A 26,094-nucleotide genomic window follows, 5' to 3' on the forward strand; every position below is an offset into this window, starting at 1 on the left:
TGCAAGTAGAATGATGTTTCCAGGAGCTGAGAGGGAGAGAAATGGGGAGATGTTGGTCATAAAGTACAAAGTTCCAGTTATGCAGGATGAATAAATTCTGGAGATCTAATTGTATAGTATGGTTCCCACAGTTAATAATACAGTATTGTATACTTGACATTTGCTAGGAGAGTAGATCATAAATGTTCTTACCACACACACAAGAAAATGGTAACCATGTGAGGTAATCGATATGTTAATTAGCTTGATCATGGTAATCATTTTACATTATATATATGTATATCAAAACATCACAATGTACACCTTACATACATACAGTTTTTACTTGTTAGTTATACTTCAATAAAGCTGGGGGGAAGTAGAGGGAGGAATCTCTTCAAATATCCATAATTCTCTTTTTAATAGTTCCCTTCTTTCTGGCACTGCTCCACAAATTCTAGCTGCTTTTATCTTCTTAAACTCTGAATTCTCAGTTTAGGGAAACACCTGTGTTCTATTTGTTTTTCCTGTTTTTAGGCAGAGAGCTGGGAAACTTGGAAGAACTTACTTTGTTTCCCTTCTCTCAGAGATGACCGCCTATGCTACCTGTTTTCCAATGTTTATAAATCATTGTTTCCTATATTTTGTCCAGTTTTCTAGTTGTTTAAGGCAGGAAGGAAAGTCTAGTTCCAGTTATTTCATCATGGTTGGAAGCAGAAGTTTCAATACCCACTTAAGATGAGCATATGGAGGACAGAGGAGAAGAGAATACCTCCCAGAAGGCACTGCCAGGGACTTAACATCGTCTGGGTTTTCTCAAATCTCGATACTCTCCTTTAGCAACTTACAAGTCACGCCCTCAGATTTGTTGAGGACTTAAACACACAGCTTAATCTTTTCCTTTATATCCTTTTATCTTTTAGAAAAAGTATTTATTTTTTTTTTGAGACAGGTTCTCACTATGTTGCCAAGGCTGGCATCAAACTCCTGGGCTCTGGTGATCCTCCTGCCTTAGCCCCCTGAGCAGCTGGGATTACTGCTACATGTAACCATGCCCAGCTCCTTTCTATTCTCTTTTCTGCCATAATTCCAGGTGTCTATGACATCCTTATAGTCGACCAATCCAGTAGTAGCAGCTCCTACTTATTGAGGCCACTGTGGCAGATATTTTACGTATGTTGTCTTTTTTTTTTTTTTTTTTTGAGATGGAGTCTTGCTCTGTCACCTGGGCTGGAGTACAGTGAGGCAATCTTGGCTCACTGCAACCACCGCCTTCCAGGATCAATCAATTCTCCTGCCTCAGCCTCTGGGGTAGCTGGGATTACAGGCACCCACCCCACCCCCAGCTAATTTTTGTATTTTTAGTAGAGCCAGGGTTTCACCATGTTGGCCAGGCTGGTCTCGAACTCCTGACCTCAAGTGATCCATCTGCCTCAGCCTCCCAAAGTGCTTGGATAACAAGCATGAGCCACCATGCCCAGCCTACATATGTTGTCTTCTTACATTGCTCCTACCATTAGTTATAATTTTCTCCTTTAAAAAAAAAAATAAGAAAACAGACACTGAGAAGGTTAAGCAACTTGTTCAAATTCATTTGTTGTTAAGGGACAGAGCCAAGATTTAAAAGTAGCCATTGCTCATCATATACCTTGTTAACTAGCTTTGCAATTCCTAGACATCCTTTACTGCAGCAGACTTCCCCTCCACTTCACTCCAACACTTCATTCCCATGAATTAATGTAATCACCACCTAAAGCTCTGAAATACTGAACAGAGAAATCTCTTTGAACACACATATCTTAGATGCTTCCACAACCTTAACTTTTCCCCATTCTTCTCTTTTTCTTTCTTTTTGAGATGGAGTTTCGCTCTTGTTGCCCAGGCTGGAGTGCAGTGGCACAATCTCGGCTCACTGCAACCTCCACCTCCTGGGTTCAAGTGATTCTCCTGCCTCAGCCTCCCAAGTAGCTGGGATTACAGGCATGTGCCACCACATCTGGCTAATTTTTTTGTATTTAGTAGAGACAGGATTTCACCACGTTGGTCACACTGGTCTCGAACTCCTGACCTCAGGTGATCCACCCACCTGGGCCTCCCAAAGTGCTGGGATTACATGCGTGAGGCACCGCCCCCGGCCTTTTTTTCTTTTATTGAAAACGAAGTTATCATTCAATGTCACAAGGGCCTTCAGGTCCTTTGTTCCTCTTTTTCTGCCCCATTACCCCATTAATCCTCAACCCTAGATGAATCCGAGCACCTGCTTGTTCTCCTCCTGGACCACTGAGTGAGGATGGAAAAAAAATCTATTCAATATTCAACTCAGCACTGAGTACTGCTCAACAACCTTTTTACTAATTCTTAGTTAGCAAAGTTTGTTATCTCCCAGAAGTGCTGTTCCAAAACTTTATCTTCGTTTTTCTTTTCTCCTTATTTTCAGCAGGTGATTTTTCTTCCTACTTCACAGAGAAAACCAGCTCTCTTCCAGCCATGCTCCTTCACTTCCAAACATATAGCTGTACTCATCTTTTCACCTTTTCTCTTTTTTGAGGAAAGAAAAACAGTATTTCTTCTCTTTACATTTTTACTTGTCCTCTTGGCTCCACTCTTTCTTGCTGCCTTTGGGACTTTGCATCAATTATTTCTTATTTCCTTTTTTTTTCTCCAGAAACTTTAGTTTCCAAATATGTTGAGCAAAAATATATAACCCCAACAGCAACTCTTTCTCCTAAGGGGAGATCCTGCAATATATCTAGGGAAAGGGACATAAAGGTGAGAGGGTGGAGGACTTTGGGGTACATCCCAAACTTCCCCTAAAACTAAACACAATTTGTCCTCTGCACTAACAACACAGGGATCCCCTGATCTCCTCCTACATGTTTTGAGGGGCTGAAGGCTCTGCTGTTCTTCCTTGAATGAGAGCCTGTGTCCATACCTCTCTGCAGGGGATGTCCAGAGGAAGAAGCGCCTACTACTCCTACAGTAATTCTGGCCAGCACCCCATTTTAGAGGTTCCCTGAGGGGTGGTGAGACATGAGGGGAAAGCACCTCTGGAGGCACGAGGGGAAGGCATCCATATCCAAGGTATCTAAGAGGGAGTTTATGCCTCAGTGGTGGCTCATGCTGAGGTGATGACCACGCTCTTCTGATTTTCCAGCCTCTTCTTCTGAAGCCTTCTAGCCATGAAGAAAATGGCCAGCAGAAGTCAGAGAGAGCCAACCAAGATTCCTACACCAAGGCTCAGCATTTCACCTGTAGGATACAAGGATCCCACCTGGATGAAAAAAGCAAAGGTCATTGCTGGTTGAGACGCTGAGGGGATCAGTAGTTCTGTACCAGGACTTGGAGGGCCCCTCTTCTGTGGAGAACAATGTCTCCTGAAGCTTTTCCAGCTGTTCCATTGAAATCTGGGCCCTTGGACTGAAAACTGTCCAGGGCACCCTCTACTAACAAGGGGAAGTTGTGAGCGAGCTACTGTAGAGGAAGAACTGCCCTAGCTATCGGGGGAGCAGCTCTCTCACTGAGGTCTTCTGATCTTTATGTTTGATTTCATGCAAGTGACCCAGAATGCGTTCATAAGCTACATTCTTTTTTTTTTTAAGTCTTGCTCTGTTGCCCAGGCTGGAGTACAGTGGTGCAATCTCAGCTCATTGCAACCTCCACCTCCCGGGTTCAAGTGATTCTTCTCCTACCTCAGCCTCCTGGGTAAGCTGGGATTACAGGTGCCCACTACCACACCCGGCTAATTTTTGTATTTTTAATAGAGACGGGGTTTCACCATGTTGGCCAGGCTGGCATAAGCTATATTCTTAGTCTCACTCACCTCAATTAGGATGCCCAGGACAGTCAGGCCCTGAGGCCTCTGAGCGGCCTCACTCAAGCTATCACAGGAATCACAGTCATAACGTACGATGTGGAGCTCGGCAACTGTGGCTTCACTGTTGATCTGGTGTTCTGAGCCCCCCTGGGGATCATCCTGACCCCAGTGCAGGTGTAGCTGGGTAGCTACATATTTTCTGGAAAGTCCACCTAGATACAGGGTAGAGGGCAGAGACAGTTGTACTGTGTAGCTATTCTTGTGCAGGTCTAAAGGCTCAGTGCCAGGCCGGTCATATCCATGGGGCTGTAGAGCAGTCATCTAAGGGTCAATTGTCACACTGTCTGTCCGGATATCGAAGGGGGACTGTGTATTGTTTCCACACTCAGGGTAAAAGGCTGGCCACAGTGGTCCTGACTATGTGGGCACTCATATGTCCAGTGTTGACCCTTGTCTGCAGCCAGGATCCAAATCACCTCTAGCAGGAGGATGAAGAACAACATGGTATCCCAGGAAGGGGCACAGGGGACTGGGAGTTTGGAGACTAGATGACTAGGGCAGGCAGAGAGAGAGAGACGGGGAGAGAGGCAGAGAGAGAGGTGAGTTCCTGGTGTTGAGTGTCTTTATCCCTTTTTTTGCTGCTGTCTCTGTGGGTTTCCAAGGGATTTGATTTTCAGTAGGGTACCGTGGGTTTCTGGGTCCCCAGAACAAATCTCTTGCTGCTTCTCTCAGCCCTCTCTCTTCATCTCCTCGGCAGTCTCCATTCCACTTGATGACAGTTATTTCTTATTCCTCTTGGATTTGCAAGTTCTCCCTCTTCCTGGCTCCTTTTTTCTTCCGGAAACTGTATTGCACCTTTCTTTCTTTCACTATCCTTTTGGAAAACATAGTTGTATGTTCAATGTACACATTGCACCTCTGGTTCATTCCATAACTTATTATAGCCTGGCTTCTTCTCACCCTTCAACTGAAATTGCTCTATTTAAAGATACTAAAGATCCCTTACTTGCTAACTTTAATGATCTCTTCCCCATTTTACCCAATCTGATTCTTAAACAGCATTTCCTACAGTTTAGTAAGTCACCTGAAAAAACAATGCTGAGCTCAAATAAGATTGGGAAACACCAGGCTGTATAACATTGAGCAGATTTATTTACTGCAGCACTTATTTAAGTTCAAAATATGCTAATAATCATTGTGATTTCCAAAATGGGAATGTGTTAAGTACAGTTTTCCAGACTTATTTATCAACAGAATCCTTTTTATATGGAGCATCTTGCAAAATTAGTGTTCTGAGAGTCATAACATGGGAAACAATGCTTAATTGTTTTGAATGTGGTCCAAGGATGCTTGCATCAGAATCACTCTGGATGCTGATTATTGAGATAAAAAATCATCACCACGTCTTGTTATGTCAGAAGCTCTTGTACCAGAAGCTGAAAGAGAATAGCCTTTCAAGGAACATGGAGAAGTTAACGTGAGGATGTCAGAACAAGAACACAGAGGGTCCCTTGGTCCCTAATACTTTGGGGGCCACCATATTATCCCTGGACTGCTTAGCATGGACCGTTATATAATAGAGAAATAAATTTATTTCCTGTATTTGCCATTGCTATTTTTGCCTTCGATAATGCAGCTGATCTGAAAACTAATTCAGAGATAAAAAGAGAACGTACGTTCTGACTAATCATGGTGAATAGTCTCTGTTCTGTTCTTTATAATAAAGCATGGATTTCTCTGTTGTGATGTCTTCCTATTTAAGGTAAAAAGATAAGGTCTTTCTTCTTTTTTTCTCTTTTTAAATTTCAATATCTTTTGAGGTACAAGTGGTTTTTGGTTACATGGATGAGGTCTGTAGCAGTGAATTCTGAGATTTTAGTGTACCCATTACCTAAGCAGTGTACACTGTACCCAATATGTAGTCTTTTATCCCTCATCCCTCTCCCAACCTTCCCTCTGGGTCCCCAAAGTCCATTACATCACTCTGTATGTCTTTGCATCCTCATAGCTTAGCTGAATCAAGATATATTTTAAAGGCAAAAATGTTAACACTTGATAATAGATTGGATATGTGGCATTTAGAGATTGGATAGGCTGGGATTTTTTAAACGTTCTGAATTGTAATTTATGTTAGCAATTGTCCAAAGCACTTTCATTAAACTTCTGATTTCTCAATTGTGTTTTTCTATGACTCAAGGTAAAGAAAAAATAGGGAAACTAAGGAAACTGGCTACATAATACAACAGCTACTTATTAAGTTCTTACCATGTGCCTGTGTATTCAGGTTTGTATACTCCTAACATCTAATTCAGTGCCTGGTGCAGAATGGGTTCTCAAAAAACATTGGAAAGGCAGATGAAAAACTGCCTACAAATTAGATTTCTCAATAGCAATTATAAACTAGAAGATAATGGAATATTACATTTAAAATTCTAAAAGAATGTTGTTTTCAACTTGAATACTATACTTATCTATGCACACCTAGATCATCAATCATATGTGAGAGAATGAATATTTTTCATTTGGGCAGTCTCAGATGATTTACCTTCCTTGTGCCCTTTCTCAGGAAGCTACTACTAGAAGATGTCTCTGTTAAAATAAGGGAGTATACGAAGAAAGAGGAAGACATGGAAACAGAGGATATTGGCAGGGCAGAGGCAAAGGGAATGCTTGGGATGACAGCAAAGACAAGTCCCAGGGCAAGAGTGGGGGAGCAGGTGGAGAGAACAAGCAATCCAGACTAGATGAGGAGGTTGGAAAACTCCCGTACAGGTATCTCCAAGGAAAACAAAACAAAAAGCCACACAAATTATCTCATAGGTTTGACCATATAGAAATTATATATTGACTTTGTTTTACAGAGCTGTCAGAGGGTGTGGAAAGACTTAGTCAAGTATTCATAAGAAAATTAGAAGCAATTGTGAACTGGAAAAATAAAAAATTGTGCAAAAAAGAAAATATAATTAAAATAGACTACTTGGCTTAATCGTGATTAATATTTACAGTCATATAATTAAAAAACTCCCTGCATATCATGAATGAAGTAATTACATACCTCTGTCAAAACTTGTTGTACTGTCCCCTTGATATGAGTGCATTTTATTAATTGTAAACTATACCTCAAGACCTCTAGCCAAAAAAAGGCTGCCTGCTCTGTCGGACAAGACTTTTTTTTTTTTTTTTTTAGAGATAGAGTCTCTCACTCTGTCGTGCCCAGGCTGGAATGCAGTGGCGCGACTTCAGCTCACTGCAAACTCCACCTCCCGGGTTCAAGCAATTCTCCTGCCTCAGCCTCCCAAGTAGCTGGGATTACAGGCGCCCACCACCACGCTCGGCTAATTTATTGTATTTTTAGTAGAGACGGGGTTTTACCATATTGGCCAGGCTTGTCTCCAACTCCCAACCTCAGGTGATCCACCCGCTTCGGCTTCCCAGTGTGCTGGGATTACAGGCATGAGCCACCGCACCTGGCCTTTTTTTTTTTTTTTTTTTTAAGGCTACTTGCAAATTGGTATCAAAAAGTTTAAAAACAATTATATCTTTAGACCTAGCAATTCCACTTCTAGGATTCTGTCCTAAGAAAACAAGCCATATGGGCAAATGCAGCTTGTAGGGGTGGCAAAACTCCACCTCTGTTCTCTTAGACTCCTGATTGGGCTGGAGAATTAAAATGACATAAAACAGATTAACAGGAGAAAGCATCCGAATTTTGTGTGTGTGTGTGTGTGCTGTTTCTTTTCTTTTCTTTTTTCTTTTTTTTTTTTTTGGTACAGAGTCTTACTCTGTCACCCAGGCTGGAGTGCAGTGGCTCGATCTCGGCTCACTGCAACCTCTGCCTCCTGGGTTCAAGCGATTCTCCTGCCTCAGCCTCCCAAGTAGCTGCAATTACAGGTGCACACCACCACGCCTGGCTAATTTTTGTATTTTTAGTAGATACGGGATTTCACCATGTTGACCAGGCTGGTCTTGAACACCTGACCTCAGGTGATCCACCAGCCTGGGCCTCCCAAAGTTCTGGGATTACAGGCATGAGCCACCGTGCCCAGCACGAATATATTTAATGCAGGTTTTAGGTGGCACACAAGAAAAGAAGCAGTTTGAGTCAGTTCCTTATATACTGAATTGGACAAAGAGTGGTAAGTTATGATGAAGCAATTAAATTATGTGGAAGGATTTAAAAGGTAAGAGTTATTTTAATAAGGTCTGTACAGAATTCTCTTGGTCTTGATTTCTTGTCCTTAAAGATAAGGATATTGCTTCTTTCACATGGGAATTTCATCTTTAGCTTTAAAGGAACAGCACAAGGCCGGGCACAGTGGCTCATGCCTGTAATCCCAGCACTTTGGGAGGCCGATGTGGGCAGATGATTTGAGCCCAGGTGTTCAAGACCAGCCTAGGCAACATGGCAAGATCCTGTCTCTACAAAAAATACAAAAATTAGCTGGGTGTGATGGCACATGCCTGTAGTCCCAGCTACTTGGGAGGCTGAGGTGGGAGGATCGCTTGAGTCCAGAAGGTTGAGGCTGCAGTGAGCCATGACAGTGCCACTGCACTCCAGCCTGGGCAAAAGAGTAAGATCCTGTCTCAAAAAAAAAAAAAAGAAGAAGAAGAAACAGCACAAAGGTTACAGTGATCTTTTTGCACCTGCTGTTTTTCTTTTTTTCTTTTTTTTTGAGTCAGGGCCTCACTCTATTGCTCAGGCTGGAGTGCAGTGGCACGATCATGGCTCACTGTAGCCTCAACCTCCTGAGCTCAAGTGATACTCTCACCTCAGCATCCCTGCTGTTTTTCAAATGCCTTTAACTTAAATGGTATGCCAGAATGGCTTGGTTTTTTGTTTGTTTGTTTTTGAGCCAGTGTCTTGCTCTGTCATCCAAGCTGGAGTACAGTGGTGTGATCATGACTCACTGCAGCCTTGACCTCCCAGGCTCAAACCATCCTTCCATCTCAGCCTCCTGAGTAGCTGGGACCCCAGTTATGCACCACCACACCTGGGTAATTTTTTATTGTTTACTTTGTGTAGAGACAGGGTTTTGTTATTTTGCCCAGGCTGATTTCAAACTCCTGGCCTCAAGTGATCCTCCCGCCTTGGCCTCCCAAAGTGCTGGGATTACGGGTGTAAGCCACTGCACCTGGCCTCTTTGTTTGAGTTTTTAAAGTTTTGGGCTTTTTTTAGAATTGGGGTCTCATTGTGTTGCCCAGGCTGGTCTCAAATTCCTAGGCTCAAGCGATCCTTCCCCCTCAGATCCTCTCACCTCAGCCTCCTGAGTAGCTGGGACTACAGGTGTGTGCCCAGAAAAAACACTGACAGGCGTGTGCCCAGAAAAAACCACTGATATACATATCAGTATATACAGGTGATGGCTCACACCTGTAATCTCAACACTTTGGGAGGCTGAAGCAGGAGGATTGCTTAAGCTCCGAAGTTCGAGACCAACCTGGGCAAGATGATGAGACCCTGTCTCTAAAAAAATAAAATAAAATAAGAAAAATTAGGCATCCTGGTACATACCTGTCTTCCCAGGTACTCAGGAGGCTGAAGCGGGAGGATTGATTGATCCCAGGAGCTTGAGGCTGCAGTGAGAAGTGATCACACCACTGCACTCCAGCCTGGATGACAGAGTGAGATCCTTTCCCAGAAAACAAAAATCATATCCTATTTTTAAAAAAACCTTCTGAATCTCTCATTTTTATATCTTATACATTTGGAAGAGTTGGAATAATTTCTATATAATGCTACTGTCTTAGATAACAGACAGATTCTAAATTTTTCTGTAGGGTCAGTAGCCTTTAGCCTCTAGCTGATTATCAACTCGAAGAACAAATTCCAAAGTCAATGACCCTGAATTTCATTTGAGAAAAACACGAAGGCACTGCAAACTATGAACATTGTTATTATAATAGCAATTGTATAGTGCTTTCTCATTTTTAGACCACTTTCACATACTGTTTCATATTACTTCAGGTTTATAAATATGAGTATTATAGCCTAAAAAGCTGTTAAAAATGAAAAAGACTAGATTATCCAAGCAGAGATGCCTAAGTAGCATTAGGGGACATCCTCATCAGCGCAGTGATTTCAAAGTCCTGGTTTGTAACACCTGACTGATGTGTTCATTCAACAAATATTCATTAAGGACCTAATCCTAGTGTCAGGCTGCCTAGATTAGGAAACCTGTTAGGTCTTCAGTGAGAAAATTACATTCTGTATATGAAGAATGTGAGGACACTCAGGCTTAAAATAAAATTCAATCTGTAAATTATTGTTAAGTGAAAGGCCCTGTTAAAATGGGCAGGAACAGGATTCTGAGTAATTTTTTCCTTTCTTTTTGTGCGGATGGTTTTCTGGCTCCCCACTGAAGGAGTTATAAGAGTAGTAAACATACTATTGTTCAGGAAATAAAAATAAATGTGGTGTGTGTGTGTTTGATGTATTCATAGTTCTAGAGGACAGACTAAGAGCTAGTACTCCCTAAAGATCTTTTCTTTCTTTTTTTTTTGTTTTTGTTTTTGGAGAGTCTTGCTCTGTCGCCCAGGCTGGAGTGCAATGTTGCAATCTTGGCTCACTGCAGCCTCTGCCTCCAGGTTCAAGCGATCCTCGCGCTTCAACCCCCCAGCAGCTGGGACTAGAGGTGTGCGCCACCACACTTGCACACTTGGCTTTTTTTTTTTTTTTTTTTTTGTATTTTTAGTAGAGACAGGGGTCTCACCATGTTGTCCAGGCTGGTCTGGAACTCCTGAGCTCAGGCAATCCACCCACCTCCGCCTCCCAAAGTGCTGGGATTACAGGTGTGAGCCACCGCATCTGGCATTTGCTTTTACTCTGGAGGTCGTGTCCAAGAAGAGTACTGCTAATGGTGAAACTAAGCCAAAGCAACAAATTGACAACTGGATGACCTGAGGGAGAGGCCAGTGAAGGACCCTGGATCACACAGTGTGGGTTCCCAAGGACTTCTTCCTTTAGGAGACCTGGAGGTGGCGGAAGGGGATCCAGTTGCTTTTCTTTTCCTCCTCTGGTTGTCTGGGGAAGGAAATGTGGAAAAGGAGGGGGCTTTAGTGGCACCCAAGTTTGGCTTTAAGCAAGTTGTGAGGCAGGCAGTTTCTCCTTGGATATTCTACCCTTTAGCAATGATTCCACTCCTTTTCTATCTCTTTTTACCCCCAAATCTGCCCTCCAACACACACCCATCTAAGAGGTGTTTCTCTTTTGGCATTCCTTCTGCTCCTTGTGGCATCTTTGTCCGTTTGAATTTCACCCTGAACTTGTAAACTGGCCAGCATCCTCTGTGGCTTCTGGGCTGCTTACTGGGTAGTGCTGACAAACATCCTAAGAAGTTTACATGTCCTTTAAATCTCCCTAGAACCAGATTTCTGGGTTTCTGATAAATATCCACCAACATAAGAGTGAATTTTGATAGCAACCTTCATGGGGTCAACATCTCGACCTGGTGTAGTAAGAAGAAATTTACTTTGAACTTGCACAGAGCTGGACTCCAGCCTTAGCTCCTCTATGGGGAAGCTCTACGACCTTTCTATTAGTTTCCTCATCTGTACAATGGGGATGATAAAACCTATCCTGCATGATTGTCACCGAGATATTTGACAAAGTGCCACATACTACATCCTAGCTCAATCTCTGTTAGTTTTCTTTTCTTTTGTAGGGTTATTATGAGCATCATGTGAGAAATTAAATGTGAAAGGGCTCTGTAACCTATAAAGCTCTTTCTACATGTTGGATTTTGCTAATGAAAAATAATACATTAATAATCTAATAATAAGGGTGGAAGGAGGGAGAGGATCAGGAAAAATAACTCATGGGTACGAGGCTTAATACCTGGGTAATGAAATAATCTATACAACACACCCCCATGACACAAGTTTACCTATGTAACAAATCTTTACATGTACCCCGAACCTAAAAGTTAAAAATAATAATTTAATAATAAAAGCACAGATAGGTAAGAGGAACAGCTAGATATTTAAAAGCTAGATATTTTGGAGGAGATCTGTTTTCTTTGGGGAAGGGTCTTACTCTGTTGCCCAGGCTGGAGCAGTGGTGCCATGATCGCTCACTCCAGTCTTGAACTCCTGGCCTCAAGCAATCCTCCACCTCAGTCTCTTGAGTAGTCAGGACTACTCAAGCCGAGCTTGCGCCACCATGCTAGGCTAATTTTTAAAATATTTTGTAGAGACAGAGTCTCACTATGTTGCCCAGGCTGGTCTTGAACTCCTGGCCTCAAGCAATCCTCCTGCCACGGTCTCCCAAAGTGTTGAGATTACAGGTATGAGTCCTGTGCCTGGCCAGAGGTTTGTCTGTCTTATCATCTATGAATTAATTCAATAGACATCACGACCACATTTCCAAAACAAACATCAGGAATTATGATGTGACAAGTCAAAATGCATTGGTTGGGGACAGAATCTTTTAAATAGAAATTGTCCCATAAAATTTGAGACGTATAGTTTCTGTACCTAAATGACCATTCAGTGATCTTGGAAAATAGTGCTGCTCGTCACCAACTCCTGATATGTTTCAATTCTGTTTGCAATGGACAATAATAAAATAATATGTGAGTGTGGCCTCAGGTATTCTGAGTTTGGGCACTGCTGTTTCCATCTGAGGACCAAGACCTACACATCTCAGTAGCACTGAAAAAGTGAACAAACTGGTATAGAGTGCCAGAAAATTTGATCAGAATACATTATATATACTCTAAACCTGAAAACCACACTCCCTAATATTGTGCTGGTAAGCTGGCAGGTAAAGGAAAAAACATTGAGAAAGACAGCAGCCCCCAGAAGAGAAACAATCCTAAAAGAAATGTCCAAATTGCCAATTACTTTCTGTTTGTCAAAGTCTCTACTGGAGGTGCATGGAAGTTTGGTGAGAAGAATGAACCTTTGTGCAAGATCCCTCAGCTGACAGACCTGTGAGTGCCTCTGGGTGGCTGCTTTGTCTTACAGAAGGCATTTTGTTTCCTGACACTTTTTCCTGTGGCCTTTGCTCTTCGTATTCTGTATGTTAGGCTTCTGTTTCTATCAATATTTGTCATTAATAGCATTTACATTGCTCCTTCAGAATTTATTTATTTTGAGACAGGGTCTCGCTCTGTTGCCCAGGCCTGAGTGCAGTGGCACGATTATAGCTCACTGCAGCTTGGACCCCCGGGGCTCAGGGGATCCTCCCACCTTAGCCGCCCAAGTACCTGGGGCCACAGGCGTGTGCCACCACACCTGGATACTTTTTTTTTTTTCTGAGTTTCACTCTTGCCACCCAGACTGGAGTGCAATGGCATAGTCTCGGCTCACTGCAACCCGTCTCCCGGGTTCAAGCGATTTTCCCACCTCAGCCTCCCAAGTAGCTGGGATTACAGGCGCCCGCCACCACACCCAGCTAATTTTTGTATTTTTAGTACAGACGGGGTTTTACCATTTTGGTCAGGCTGGTCTCGAACTCCTGACCTCAGGTGATCTGCCCGCTTTGGCCTCCCAAAGAGCTAGGATTACAGGCGTGAGCCACCGCGCCCGGCCCAATTTTTATTATTATTATTATTTTTAATAGACACGGGATCTCTCTCTGTTGCCCTCAAACTCCTGGGCTCAAGCGATCCTCCAGCCTTGGTGAGAGCCACAGCGCCCAGTCTGTCTTTAAGAATTTAAAAAGCAGTTTCAGATCACAATATCATCTATTTCGTTCACAGTCCCCTTGCTTTTTACTGTCACCCTTTAAAAAGCATTATACAGTTACAGAAACGGTGGTTTAGCAGTGAAGTAACCACCGAAGACTCTTGGCACTCCAATCCTCTGCCCTCTTCAGGCGATAGGATTAAGAATGGGATCCTAGGATGATTACATGCAATGATGAACCCGAAAACGCTTGCAAAGTGCTACGCAAATATTGATCACGAAGAAGGAAGTCCTCTTCCCGCCTGGAGACTGTGTGGGGTATGGCGGGGTGGTGGGGAGAATGTGGTGTCTTGCTCCACCCTCCTGGCGAGGGGAGGGCCTGACCTGGACCGCGGAGGAATCGAGTGACTGCCCCTAAAATCTCCTGGAACCGATTTCCGCGGCCCCGCGGCCCCGCGGCCCCGCGGCCCCGCGGCCCCGCGGCCCCGCGGCCCCGCGGCCCCGCGGCCCCGCCCCTCCCGCGGCCCGTCAGCCTCTGCCGCGGAGCTGCGTCAGCCACTCATGTTTCTCGGAGCAGGCCTGGCCGCGCTCTCTCCGCTTCTTCGCAGTCTTCGGCCCTCTTCTGTCGCCGCCATGAGCACTGGCACCTTCGTCGTGTCGCAGCCGCTCAATTACCGCGGCGGGGCCCGCGTGGAGCCGGCGGACGCCTCCGGCACCGAGAAAGCTTTCGAGCCAGCAACCGGTAACTGCAACGAGCCGGGGAGGCTGGGGCGCCCTGGGGCCGGATGCGCGGATTTCCCGGCCAGCCCCCGTTTCCTGTGTTCTGCAGGGTTGACTTGAGCACAGACAGTGACAGTGGAGAGTCTAAGGTTGTGTAGGCAGCTAGCGATTCTGGGGCAACGCGAGTGCCTCTGGGCAGGGATGGGTAGGGAGGAAAAGAAAAGCTGATGAGTTGCGTGGTAGGATCGTGAGTTGTTTTACCCGGGCCAGAACAGAGTTCGCAAAGTACTGGTGGGGGAAGTCGTGCCTCTGTTAACTTCCTTTTTTGTTTGTTTTGTTTGTTTGTTTGTTTGTTTGTTTTGAGACAGGGTCTCACTCTGTCGCCCAGGCTGGAGTGCGGGGGCACCATCTCAGAGCTCACTGCGCCCTCTACCTTACGGGCTCAAGTGCTTCTCCCGCCTCAGCCTCCTTGGTAGCTGGGATTACAGGCTCCCACCACCACGTCCGGCTAATTTTTGTATTTTTAGTAGAGACGGGTTTTCAGCATGTTACTCAGGCTGGTCTCGAACTCCTGAGCTTAGGTGATCCTCCCGCCTCAGCCTCCCAAAGTGCTGGGATTACAGACGTGAGCCACCAAGCCCAGCCAACTGTTCCCCCTTTTAAAACCAGGACTGATGTATTATTGTCTTCAAATGTGTGCATAGGAGAGGAATTCTAAAAGAACGGGGCGGGGTTGTGGGGAAGATAATCATTTGTGCTGGGAATGAAGGAGCGCTCACAGATAGTTTCTAATGACTACGAATGAGGACTTTGTCTCCACATTCTAATATTAAAATATTTCTGCACATTAATCAGAATTGGGAAAGGAAAAAACCCCACCTTTATTCAGTACTTTCTTCCCCAGCTTTATTGAAGTATAATTAACAAATAAAAATTGTATATACTTAAGGTGTAAAACGTGTTGTAACGTATGTATACCTTGCAAAATGATTACCACGGTCAATCTAATTATCCATTGCTTCTGCATAGTTAATGGCTTTTTTTGGATAGTGAAATATTTAAGATCTATTCTTTTAGCAAATTTCAAATATATGATGCAGTATTGGTAACCATAGTCACCATGGTCTACATGAGCTCTCCACAATTTATTCATCTTGCTGAAATAAAACTTTTTAATCCAATGCTTAATGTGTGCTAAGCACTGTGCTAGGCACTGGATTTACTCTGGGAACTCTGAAGGTCACAGAGATAAGGAAGAAGGGGCTTTTTGTTTTGGTTTTGTGTTGTGTTTATTTTGCTGGGTTTTATGGAATATATGTGGGGAGAAAAATGTAAATATTTTGTGTAAAGTGTAGCCAGAGCAATAAAACTGATTTGCAGGGGACTGGAGAATTTAGTATTTGACCATCCACACTAAACCACAGAGCAGTGACTTGGCAGAACCAGAAGGCATTATCACATCTCTTCTTTATATAGGAGGAAACAGCTTCTCTACCCCGACCTAATCCTGATACAAAAGAAAGAAAACTTCCTCTTTGCTTTAATTGCCTACAGTGTGTGTGATCCTCAGCCACCGCCTTTACCAGCTGGCTATTCAAGTTTGTAACAGAAATTGCAGATTTGTGAAATCTCCCTGGAAAGAGTCCCAGGAGTTCTTGTGAAGAGGATTTGCTGAGTTGGCAAACTTAAAGAATTCTTGTTGGTAGAGGCAGTACAGTCCTTGGGCTATGGGCCTAGAAAAACTGATTGTTTCGTAATTTGCACCAGAATAGGGAGAGGGAATAAAGGTGGAATAAGAAAAGAAAATCTTGGATTTTTTGAGAAAAAAAATGTTCCTTTAGGGTTGCCTTATCCTGATATTACTGCTTATTAACTATATTTATCAAGTATCAAGTAGTATGATATAACCTACATAGAATATAGACAAGGGATTTACAGTCAGAGTTTATAACCCAGTAGACTGATTACTTTTGACTTTCATTTTACAAGACCCCTGAGATTCTGAGATAATGTTTAGGAGTGTTGCAAAACTTAATCAGAAGTTAATGTTAGTAAACTCAACTGTAAAATAGTAGAGGGCAGGGGTTCTTAACCCTAAATCCTTGATGAGTTTAGGGCAGGGGACATGACATTCCTGTAATTCTGTTATATGTTTAAGTACATTTTTCTGGAGAGAAGTCTGCAACTTTTATCAGACTCCTAATGTCAATGACCGCAAAATACAGTTAAGAACTGCTAGGCTGGGTGTGGTGGCTCATGGCTGTAATCCCAGCACTTGGGGAGGCAGAGGTGGGTGAATCACTTGAGGTCAGGAATGTAAGACCAGCCTGGCCAACATGATGAAATCCCGTCTCTACTAAAAATACAAAAATTAGCTGTGTGTGGTGGCAGGCGCCTGTAATCCCAGCTACTCGGGAGGCTGAGGCAGGAGAATTGCTGGAACCCGGGAGGCGAAAGTTGCAGTGAGCCAAGATCGTGCCATTGCACTCCAGCCTGGGCAAAAAGAGCGAGACTCTGTCTTAAAAAACAAAAAAAAAACAAAAAAACCTGCTAGTATAGAGATGGTCACTAAATCAAACCATTCTTAAAAACAAGAAGTTACGGTAGCTCACGCCTGTAATTCTGGCACTTCGGGAGGCTGAGGCGGGCAGGTCACAAGGTCAGGAGATCAAGACCATCCTGGTCAACATGGTGAAACCCGGTCTCTACTAAAAAATACAAAAAATTAGCTGGGCGTAGTGGCGTGCACTGGTAGTCCCAGCTACTCAGGAGGCTGAGGCAGGGGAATCGCTTGAACTCAGGACGCAGAGGCTGCAATGAGCCGAGATCGCGCCACTGCACTCCAGCCTGGGTGACAGAGCAAGACTCCATCTCAAAAAAAAAAAAAAAAAAAAGGAATACTACTAAGAGAATATTGATAGATAATATTTTATTTAAATATGTGGCAACAATTTGAGTTAAAACTGATGTTTCCGCTCTTTATAGGCCGAGTGATAGCTACTTTCACATGTTCAGGAGAAAAGGAAGTAAATTTGGCTGTTCAAAATGCAAAGGCTGCTTTTAAAATATGGAGTCAAAAATCTGGCATGGAGCGTTGCCGAATCCTTTTGGAGGCTGCCAGGATAATAAGGGTATGTTCCAATTTATTCCCTTCCAGAAAACTCAGACATTGCTCTGAGGGTTCTTTGTGATGTTTGCAGTTCGACTTTGATGCAACATTAAGCCATAACGTTTTTATAAAATGGAAAAACATTTCCACATGCTCACCTTAGTATATAAAACAAGTTTTTGTTTAATACTTCCCATCTGGATGTTGGCTCTCGGACATCTCCTTTGGCAGGTTTTCATGTTTGTAAAGCTTTGTTTTGAATTATAATGCACTCTTTATAGCTCATCGTCCTTTTTTTATTATTTATTTTTATTTTTTGAGACGGAATCTTGCTCTGTCGCCCAGGCTGGAGTGCAGTGGAGTGATCTCGGCTCACTGCAACCTTCGCCTCCCGGGCTCAAGCAGTTCTCCTGCCTCAGCTTCCCAAGTAGCTGGGACTCCAGGTGTGTGCCACCATGCCTGGCTAATTTTTGTATTTTTCGTAGAGATGGATTTCACCATGTTGGCCAGGCTGGTCTTGAACTCCTGACCTCAAGTGATCCACCCACATCGGCCTCACAAAATGCTGGGATTACAGGCGGCGTGAGCCACTGTGCCCAGCCTTCCTTTCTTTTTAAACCATGTTGTTTACTTGTTTCCTTTTTATTCTTTATTTTGATGATTCTCAAGTCTACCTTTCTTTTTCAGATTTGTTTTCAGATAGGGTTTTAAGTATTGTTACTTTAATTGGGAAGATTTCATAGATTTGTAGATGTTCCCTTTAAAAAAAAGAGAGTTAAACTTTTTTTTTTACATCATAAATATATACAATTTTTATTTGTCAACTAAAAAAAATTGTAAAAACAAGTATATAATACTCATTGCAAAACATAAAAAGCCTGCAATGCAAAGGGTTTCTGTGGTGCAGTAGTTACCACGCTGGCCTAACACACGGAAGGTCCTCTGTTTGAAACTCGACGGAAACAAAAGGTTTCTTTTGTCTCCCAGAATCTGACCAGGCTGCCTCTTCCTGGGAGTCCAGAGCTGCAAGGAACAAGTGATAATCCTGCCTCTTTTTTTTTTTTTTTTATACTTAAGTTCTAGGGTACATGTACACAATGTGCAGGTTTGATACATAGGTATACAAGTGCCATGTTGGTTTGCTGCACCCATCAACTCACCATTTACATTAGGTATTTCTCCTAATGCTATCCCTCCCCCAGCCCCCCACCCCCTACGGCCCCGGTGTGTGATGTTCCCCACCCTGTGTCCAAGTGATCTCATTGTTCAATTCCCACCTATGAATGAGAACATGCAGTGTTTGGTTTTCTGTCCTTGTGATAGTTTGCTCAGAATGATGGTTTCCAGCTTCATCCATGTCCCTGCAAAGGACATGAACTCATCCTTTTTAATGGCTGCATAGTATTCCATGGTATATATGTGCCACATTTTCTTAATCCAGTCTATCATTGATGGGCATTTGGGTTGGTTCCAAGTCTTTGCTATTGTGAATAGTGCTGCAATAAACATACGTGTGCATGTGTCTTTATAGTAGCATGATTTATAATCCTTTGAGTATATACCCAGTAATGGGATGGCTGGGTCAAATGGATTTCTAGTTCTAGATATTTGAGGAATCGCCACACTGTCTTCCACAATGGTTGAACTAGTTTACAGTCCCACCAACAGTGTAAAAGTGTTCCTATTTCTCCACATCCTCTCCAGCACCTGTTGTTTCCTGACCTTCTAATGATTGCCATTGTAACTGGTGTGAGATGGTATCTCATTGTGGGTTTGATTTGCATTTCTCTGATGGCCAGTGATGATGAGCATTTTTTCATGTGTCTTTTGGCTGCATAAATGTCTTTTCTTGAGAAGTGTCTGTTCATATCCTTTGCCCACTTGTTGATGGGGTTGTTTGTTTTTTTCTTGTAAATTTGTTTAAGTTCATTGTAGATTCTGGATATTAACCCTCTGTCAGATGGGTAGATTACAAAAATTTTCTCCCATTCTGTAGGTTGCCTGTTCACTCTGATGGTAGTTTCTTTTGCTGTGCAGAAGCTGTTTAGTTTACTTAGATCCTATTTGTCTATTTTGGCTTTTATTGCCATTGCTTTTGGTGTTTTAGTCATGAAGTCCTTGCCCATGCCTATGTCCTGAATGGTATTGCCTAGGTTTTCTTCTAGGGTTTTTATGGTTTTAGGTCTAACATTTAAGTGTTTAATCCATCTTGAATTAATTTTTGTATAAGGTGTAAGGAAGGGATCCAGTTTCAGCTTTCTACATATGGCTAGCCAGTTTTCCCAGCACCATTTATTAAATAGGGAGTCCTTTCCTCATTTCTTGTTTTTGTCAGGTTTGTCAAAGATCAGATGGTTGTAGATGTGTGGTATTATTTCTGAGGGCTCCGTTCTGTTCCATTGTTCTATATCTCTGTTTTGGTACCAGTACCATGATGTTTTGGTTACTGTAGCCTTGTAGTATAGTTTGAAGTCAGGTAGCGTGATGCCTCCAGCTGTGTTCTTTTGGCTTAGGATTGTCTTGGCAATGTGGGCTCTTTTTTGGTTCCATATGAACTTTAAAGTAGTTTTTTCCAGTTCTGCGAAGAAAGTCATTGGTAGCTTGATGGGGATGGCATTAAATCTATAAATTACCTTGGGCAGTATGGCCATTTTTGCGATATTGATTCTTCCTATCCATGAGCATGGAATGTTCTTTCATTTGTTTGTGTCCTCTTTTATTTCATTGAGCAGTGGTTTGTAGTTCTCCTTGAAGAGGTCCTTCACATCCCTTGTAAGTTGGATTCCTAGGTATTTTATTCTCTTTGAAGCAATTGTGAATGGGAGTTCACTCATGATTTGGCTCTCTGTTTGTCTGTTATTGGTGTATAAGAATGCTTGTGATTTTTGCACATTGATTTTGTATCTTGAGACTTTGCTGAAATAGCTTATCAGCTTAAGGAGATTTTGGGCTGAGACAATGGGGTTTTCTAAATATACAATCATGTCATCTGCAAACAGGGACAATTTGACTTCCTCCTAATTGAATACTCTTTATTTCTTTCTCCTGCCTGATTGCCCTGGCCAGAACTTCCAACACTATGTTGAATAGGAGTGGTGAGAGAGGGCATTCATGTCTTGTGCCAGTTTTCAAAGGGAATGCTTCCAGTTTTTGCCCATTCAGTGTGATATTGGCTGTGGGTTTGTCATAAATAGCTCTTATTATTTTGAGATATGTCCCATCAATACCTAATTTATTGAGAGTTTTTAGCATGAAGGGCTGTTGAAATTTGTCGAAGGCCTTTTCTGCATCTGTTGAGATAGTCGTGGTTTTTGTCTTTGGTTCTGTTTATATGATGGATTACGTTTATTGATTTGTGTATGTTGAACCAGCCTTGCATCCCAGGGATGAAGCCAACTTGATCATGGTGGATAAGCTTTTTGATGTGCTACTGGATTCTGTTTGCCAGTATTTTATTGAGGATTTTTGCATCGATGTTCATCAGGGATATTGGTCTAAAATTCTCTTTTTTTGTTATGTCTCTGCCAGGCTTTGGTATCAGGATGATGCTGGCCTCATAAAATGAGTTAGGGAGGTTCCCTCTTTTTCTAATGATTGGAATAGTTTCAGAAGGAATAGTACCAGCTCATCTTTGTACCTCTGGTAGAATTCAAGGTTTTTAGCTTCTTTGTGATGGGTTCAAACATCATCCTTTACCTCAGAGAAGTTATTACCGATCTTCTGAAGCTTACTTCTGTCACTTGTCAAAGTCATTCTCCATCCAGCTTTGTTCCATTGCTGGTGAGGAGCTGCGATCCTTTGGAGGAGAAGAGGCACTCTGGTTTTGAGAATTTTCAGCTTTTCTGTTCTGGTTTCTCCCCATCTTTGTGGTTTTATCTACCTTTGGTTTTTGATGATGGTGACCTACATATGGAGTTTTGGTGTGGATGTCCTTTTTGTTGATGTTGATGCTATTCCTTTCTGTTAGTTTTCCTTCTAATAGTCAGGACCCTCAGCTGCAGGTCTGTTGGAGTTTGCTGGAGGTCCACTCCAGACCCTGTTTGCCTGGGTATCACCAGCGGAGGCTGTAGAACAGCAAATATTGCAGAACAGCAAATGTTGCTGCCTGATCCTTCCTCTAGAAGCTTCGTCCCAGAAGGGCACCCACCTGTATGAGGTGTCAGTCGGCCTCTACTGGGAGGTGTCTCCCAGTTAGGCTACTTGGGGGTCAGGGAACCACTTGAGGAGGCAGTCTGCCCATTCTCAGATCTCAAACTCCATGCTGGAAGAACCACTACTCTCTTCAAAGCTGTCAGACAGGGACGTTTAAGTCTGCAGAAGTTTCTGCTGCCTTTTGTTCAGCTATGCCCTGCTGCCAGAGGTGCAGTTTACAGAGGCAGGCAGGCAGGCCTCCTTGAGCTGTGGTGGGCTCCACTCGGTTCGAGCTTCCTGGCTGCTTTGTTTACCTAGTCAAGCCTCAGGAATGGCAGACGCCCCTCCCCCAGCTTCGCTGCCACCTTCGCAGTTCCATCTTGGACTGCTGTTATAGCAGTGAGCAAGGCTCCATGGGTGTGGGACCCGCCGAGCCAGCCGCGGGATATAATCTCCTGGTGTGCCGTTTGCTAAGACTGTTGGAAAAGCGCAGTATTAGGGTGGGAGTGTCCCGATTTTCCAGGTACCATCTGTCACGGCTTCCCTTGGCTAGGAAAGGGAATTCCCTGACCCCTTGTGCTTCCCGGGTGAACCAGTCCTAATGAGATGAACCCGGTACCTCTGTTGGAAGTGCAGAAATCACCATCTTCTGCATTGATCACGCTGGGAGATGCAGATCGGAGCTGCTCCTATTCGGCCATCTTGATTCTGGACTCTGATAGTTAAACTTTTTATAGTCTTAAAGATCAGAAGTACCAGATGTTCATTATAGAAAGAAAATTCAGAAGAGAATACATCAAAATAAGAATCATGGATAGCTGAGTGGCAGGTCTGTGGTGACTTTTTGTCATAAGTATGTTATGTCAGAAACTGTGACGGGTCTGAGAGTTTCCCTGCTTTCAAGAGTGTGTGTATATATGTGTATATATTACATACATATACATATAAAACACATATAATATACATATACATAATTATACACATATAAGCTATGTTATACACATAGAATAATATATAATCTATATAATATACATATATTCTATATTATAGTTGTAAATTACACAATTATGTGTAATATATGTATATTTTATACATATATATTCTGGCAAGAGACGTGAGGCTTTTTGGATCACAGAGAAGGATGGTTTATTACAGCAAAATGCAGCAGCCATAGCAATACCTTAGCACTAGTTTCTGTTTATTTATTATTATTTTTTTTTGTGATGGAGTCTCACTCTGTCACCCAGGCTGGAGTGCAATGGCACAATCTTGGCTCACTGCAACCTCCGCCTCCTGGGTTCAAGCGATTCTCCTGCCTCAGACTCCTGAATAGCTGGGATTACAGGCACATGCCACCACGCCTGGCTATTTTTTGTATTTTTAGTAGAGACAGTTTCCCCATGTTGGCCAGGCTCGTCTCGAACTCCTGACCTTAGGTGATCCGCCTGCCTTGGCCTTCCAAAGTGCTGGGATTACAGGCATGAGCCACTGCATCCGGCCTAGTTTCTTTGTTTTCAAAGCATCGGTCACCACGGTGAGTGAGGGGTTGGGATGAGAACCAGGTGAGATCCCTGTGCATGCAGGAAGTTGCACCAAAGGAGAAGAACCCTAAACTGAGATTCATTTAAATAGAAACTACTGGCACATCTGCCCATCCTCTTCTCTGGGGAGAGAGTGAGGGAGATTGAGATTACTTATTAAGCAAATCTCCAGGGTTGAGAGGGAAGGTATCACTAAGTTTATTATCCTGGAGTATAAGCACATGTTTCAGGAACAGGAAGTAAAGAGGTTTACATTTCTAAATTTCTCCAGATTTCTTTATCTTTAGGGAGATACTGTCTCTGCCTTTCAAGGCCTTTGCTATTCAATCAACTCGTCAGTGTCCTTTGCTTGGAAAGCCCTGACCATGCAGAAATATCAAAATATTCATATAGAATTTTCTCCCAACGAAATATTTTCCCCGTTACTAAAAATTTGTTTTTAATTCGATAAACCAAAGATAACTCAAAGCAGATAATTTATTATTTTCGTTTGCCCATTTTTTTTCCTGTGAATGAGCAGCATTGTAGGGCTGTTAAGAATTGGCTCCTTTATTGTTAGGAAATGACTTTTATTGATCCTGGGTAATATCTAATAATATTTTTTGCTCTGAAATCTGTTGTCTGATACTAAATTTCATTTCTTTTTACTTTACCCTCCCCTTTACTTTTCCTTTGATACCTGTGTGGTGTTTTATTAATCAAAAACCCACTGCTTATTATTAAGTGTTTATTAATCAAAAACACTTGTCTGATGATCGTGCTCTGGACCTGCCTTCACCCCAATTTATTCCATAACTGAATAGATCCCACTCTGTGACCACACCTACAATCATATTAGCCCTCAGTTTTCTTTTAAGTGATTTTTCTAGTTAATCAAGATCTGCAGTTCTTTGTTCTTTTTTGACAGGGTCTTGCTCTGTCACCCAGGCTGGAGTGCAGTGGCACAATCATGGCTCACTGCAGCCTCAACCTCCTGGGCTCAAGGGATCCTCTTGCCTCAGCGTCCCGTATATGTGTACCACCATACCTGGCTAATTTTTGTTTGTATTTTTTGTAGAGATAGGGTTACGCCATGTTTCCCAGGCTGGAATTTAAAAAAAAGTATTGCTGTAAACAATTATTTTTTAAAATATTTTAAGAATAAGGTAAAATATTTCACATTTGTCCACATATTTACCATTTCTGGTGCTCATAAGTCATTTGTGTAGACCCAGATATCTGTCTGCTGTCATTTTTTCTTCTGCTAGAAGGAATTTCTTCAGCATTTCTTTTCTGTTTTGTTTTGTTTTTTGAGACAAGGTCTCGCTCTGTCTCCCCAGCTGAAGCACAGTAGTGGAATCATAGCTCACTATGGCCTTGACCTTCTGGGCTCAAACGATCCTCCCACCTCAGCGTCCTGAGTAGCTGGGACTACAGACTCATGTCACCGCACTTGGCTAATTTTTGTATTTTTTGTAGAGAGCTGGTTTATTCATGTTGCCCAGGATGGTCTTGATCTCCTGGGCTCAAGTCATCCTCCTGCCTCAGCTTCCCAAAGTGCTGGGACTGTACGTGTGTGCCACTGTACCCAGCCTAGAATTAATTAATTTCTTTTCTTTTCTTTTCTTTCTCTTTTTTTTTTTTTGAGATGGAGTCTCTCTCTGTCACCCAGGCTGGAGTACAGTGGCATGATCTCGGCTCACTGCAACCTCCGCCTCCCGGGTTCAAGTGATTCTCCTGCCTCAGCCTCCCGAGTAGCTGGGATTACAAATGTGTGCCACCATGCCCGGCTAATTTTTGTATTTTTAGTAGAGATGGGGTTTCACCATGTTGGCCAGGCTGGTCTCAAACTGCTGACCTCCAGTGATCCGCCCACCTCGGCTTCCCAACGTGCTGGGATTGCAGGTGTGAGCCACTGCACCCCGCCAGCCTAGCATTTCTTATAGTGCAGGTCTGTTGGTACTCTTTCAGATTCTGTATGTCTAAAAAAGTCTTTTTTTTGCATTAATTTTTGAATGAATTGTAGGTAAATAGTTTTTTCTTTCAGTACTTTAAAGATGTTGCTCCACTGTCTTCTGATTTGTATTGTTTCAGAAGAGAAATTTACTGTCATTTTTATTTTTGTATCTTTGTATGTAATGTACTCCCTCTACCCCCCACCCCTGGCTGTTTTAATATTTTTCTCCTTATCACTGGTTTTAAGCAATTTGATTATGATGTCTTTTGGTGCAGTTTTCTTCATGTGTATTTTTCCTGAGGTTTATTGATCTTCTTGGATCTGTAAATTTGTTTCATTTGGAAAAAAAATTTGGCCATGATTTCTTTAGTTTTTTTTTTTTGCCCCCTCTTCCATCACTTCTCCTTCAGGGCCTCCAATTACACATATATTGAGCTGCCTGAAGCTATCCCACGTCACTGATGCTCAGTTCATTTTCCAGTTTTTGGGTGTGTTTATGGGTTTTTTTCTCCTTCTGAGCCTTCCCTCCCACCCCCTGTGTGTGTGTGTTTTGTTTTCAGGTAATTTCTATTGTTATGACTCAAGTTCATCGGTCTTCTATAGTGTTTTATCTGCTGTTAATCTCATCTAGTGTATTTTCATCTCTAGATTAATTTGGGTCTTTTATATATGTGTTCTGTGGCTCTCCTTAACATGCTTATGTTTTTCTGTGCCTTCTTGAACATACGGAGTATAGCTATCATAACTTAATGTTCTTGTCTACTAGTTCTGTTGTGTTATTTCTGAATGTGTTTTTATTGGTTAGTTTCGCTTCCTGGTTAAATGTTGCGGTTTTCTACTTTTTGCATGCCTGGTAGTTTTTGATCACTAGACATATGATCTCTAGTGAATCACTAGGGCATATTATATTGCTGGATGCTGGATAGTCTTGTACTTTAAAAAATATTCTTAAGCTTTGTTCTGGGACACAGTGAAGTTACTTGGAATCAGTTTGATCCTTGGAAGATTTGCTTTTAGATCAGCAAATTTCGCCATGTTATTCAATACCCTTCTGACTGCTTAACCCTGTGATCTGGGTGTTAATAAGGTTTTCTCACCATGGCTGGTGGGAACATGAACTATACCTGGCCCTGTGTGAGTTCTGGGGCTTTTTTTTTTTTTAAAAAAAAACCTTTTCTTCTTGGGTAGTCCTTTTCCCAGTCTTGGGTAGTTTTCTCACACTGGTACTCAAAGGGGA

At 42.6% G+C, this 26,094-nt stretch overlaps 1 protein-coding gene and 1 pseudogene across 1 annotated transcript in view; one reads left to right on the forward strand and one right to left on the reverse strand.

Annotated features, from left to right (window-relative positions):
* Positions 1-3,076: 3,076 nt before the first annotated feature.
* Positions 3,077-4,359, reverse strand: LOC101124650 (carbonic anhydrase 14-like; annotated as a pseudogene).
* Positions 4,360-13,679: 9,320 nt separating this feature from the next.
* The window catches only part of ALDH9A1 (aldehyde dehydrogenase 9 family member A1), a 36,926-nt gene continuing 24,511 nt past the window's right edge, over positions 13,680-26,094 (forward strand). Inside the window, exons 1-2 of the mRNA XM_004027824.5 lie at positions 13,680-14,162; positions 17,126-17,271. Of these exons, the coding sequence (XP_004027873.3) occupies positions 13,982-14,162; positions 17,126-17,271 (327 nt within the window). The 5' untranslated portion in view covers positions 13,680-13,981. The remainder of the gene's footprint in view (positions 14,163-17,125; positions 17,272-26,094) is intronic.

Source organism: Gorilla gorilla, chromosome 1, assembly GCF_029281585.2.
Source record: "Gorilla gorilla gorilla isolate KB3781 chromosome 1, NHGRI_mGorGor1-v2.1_pri, whole genome shotgun sequence".
In the NCBI taxonomy this organism is placed as follows: domain Eukaryota; kingdom Metazoa; phylum Chordata; class Mammalia; order Primates; family Hominidae; genus Gorilla; species Gorilla gorilla.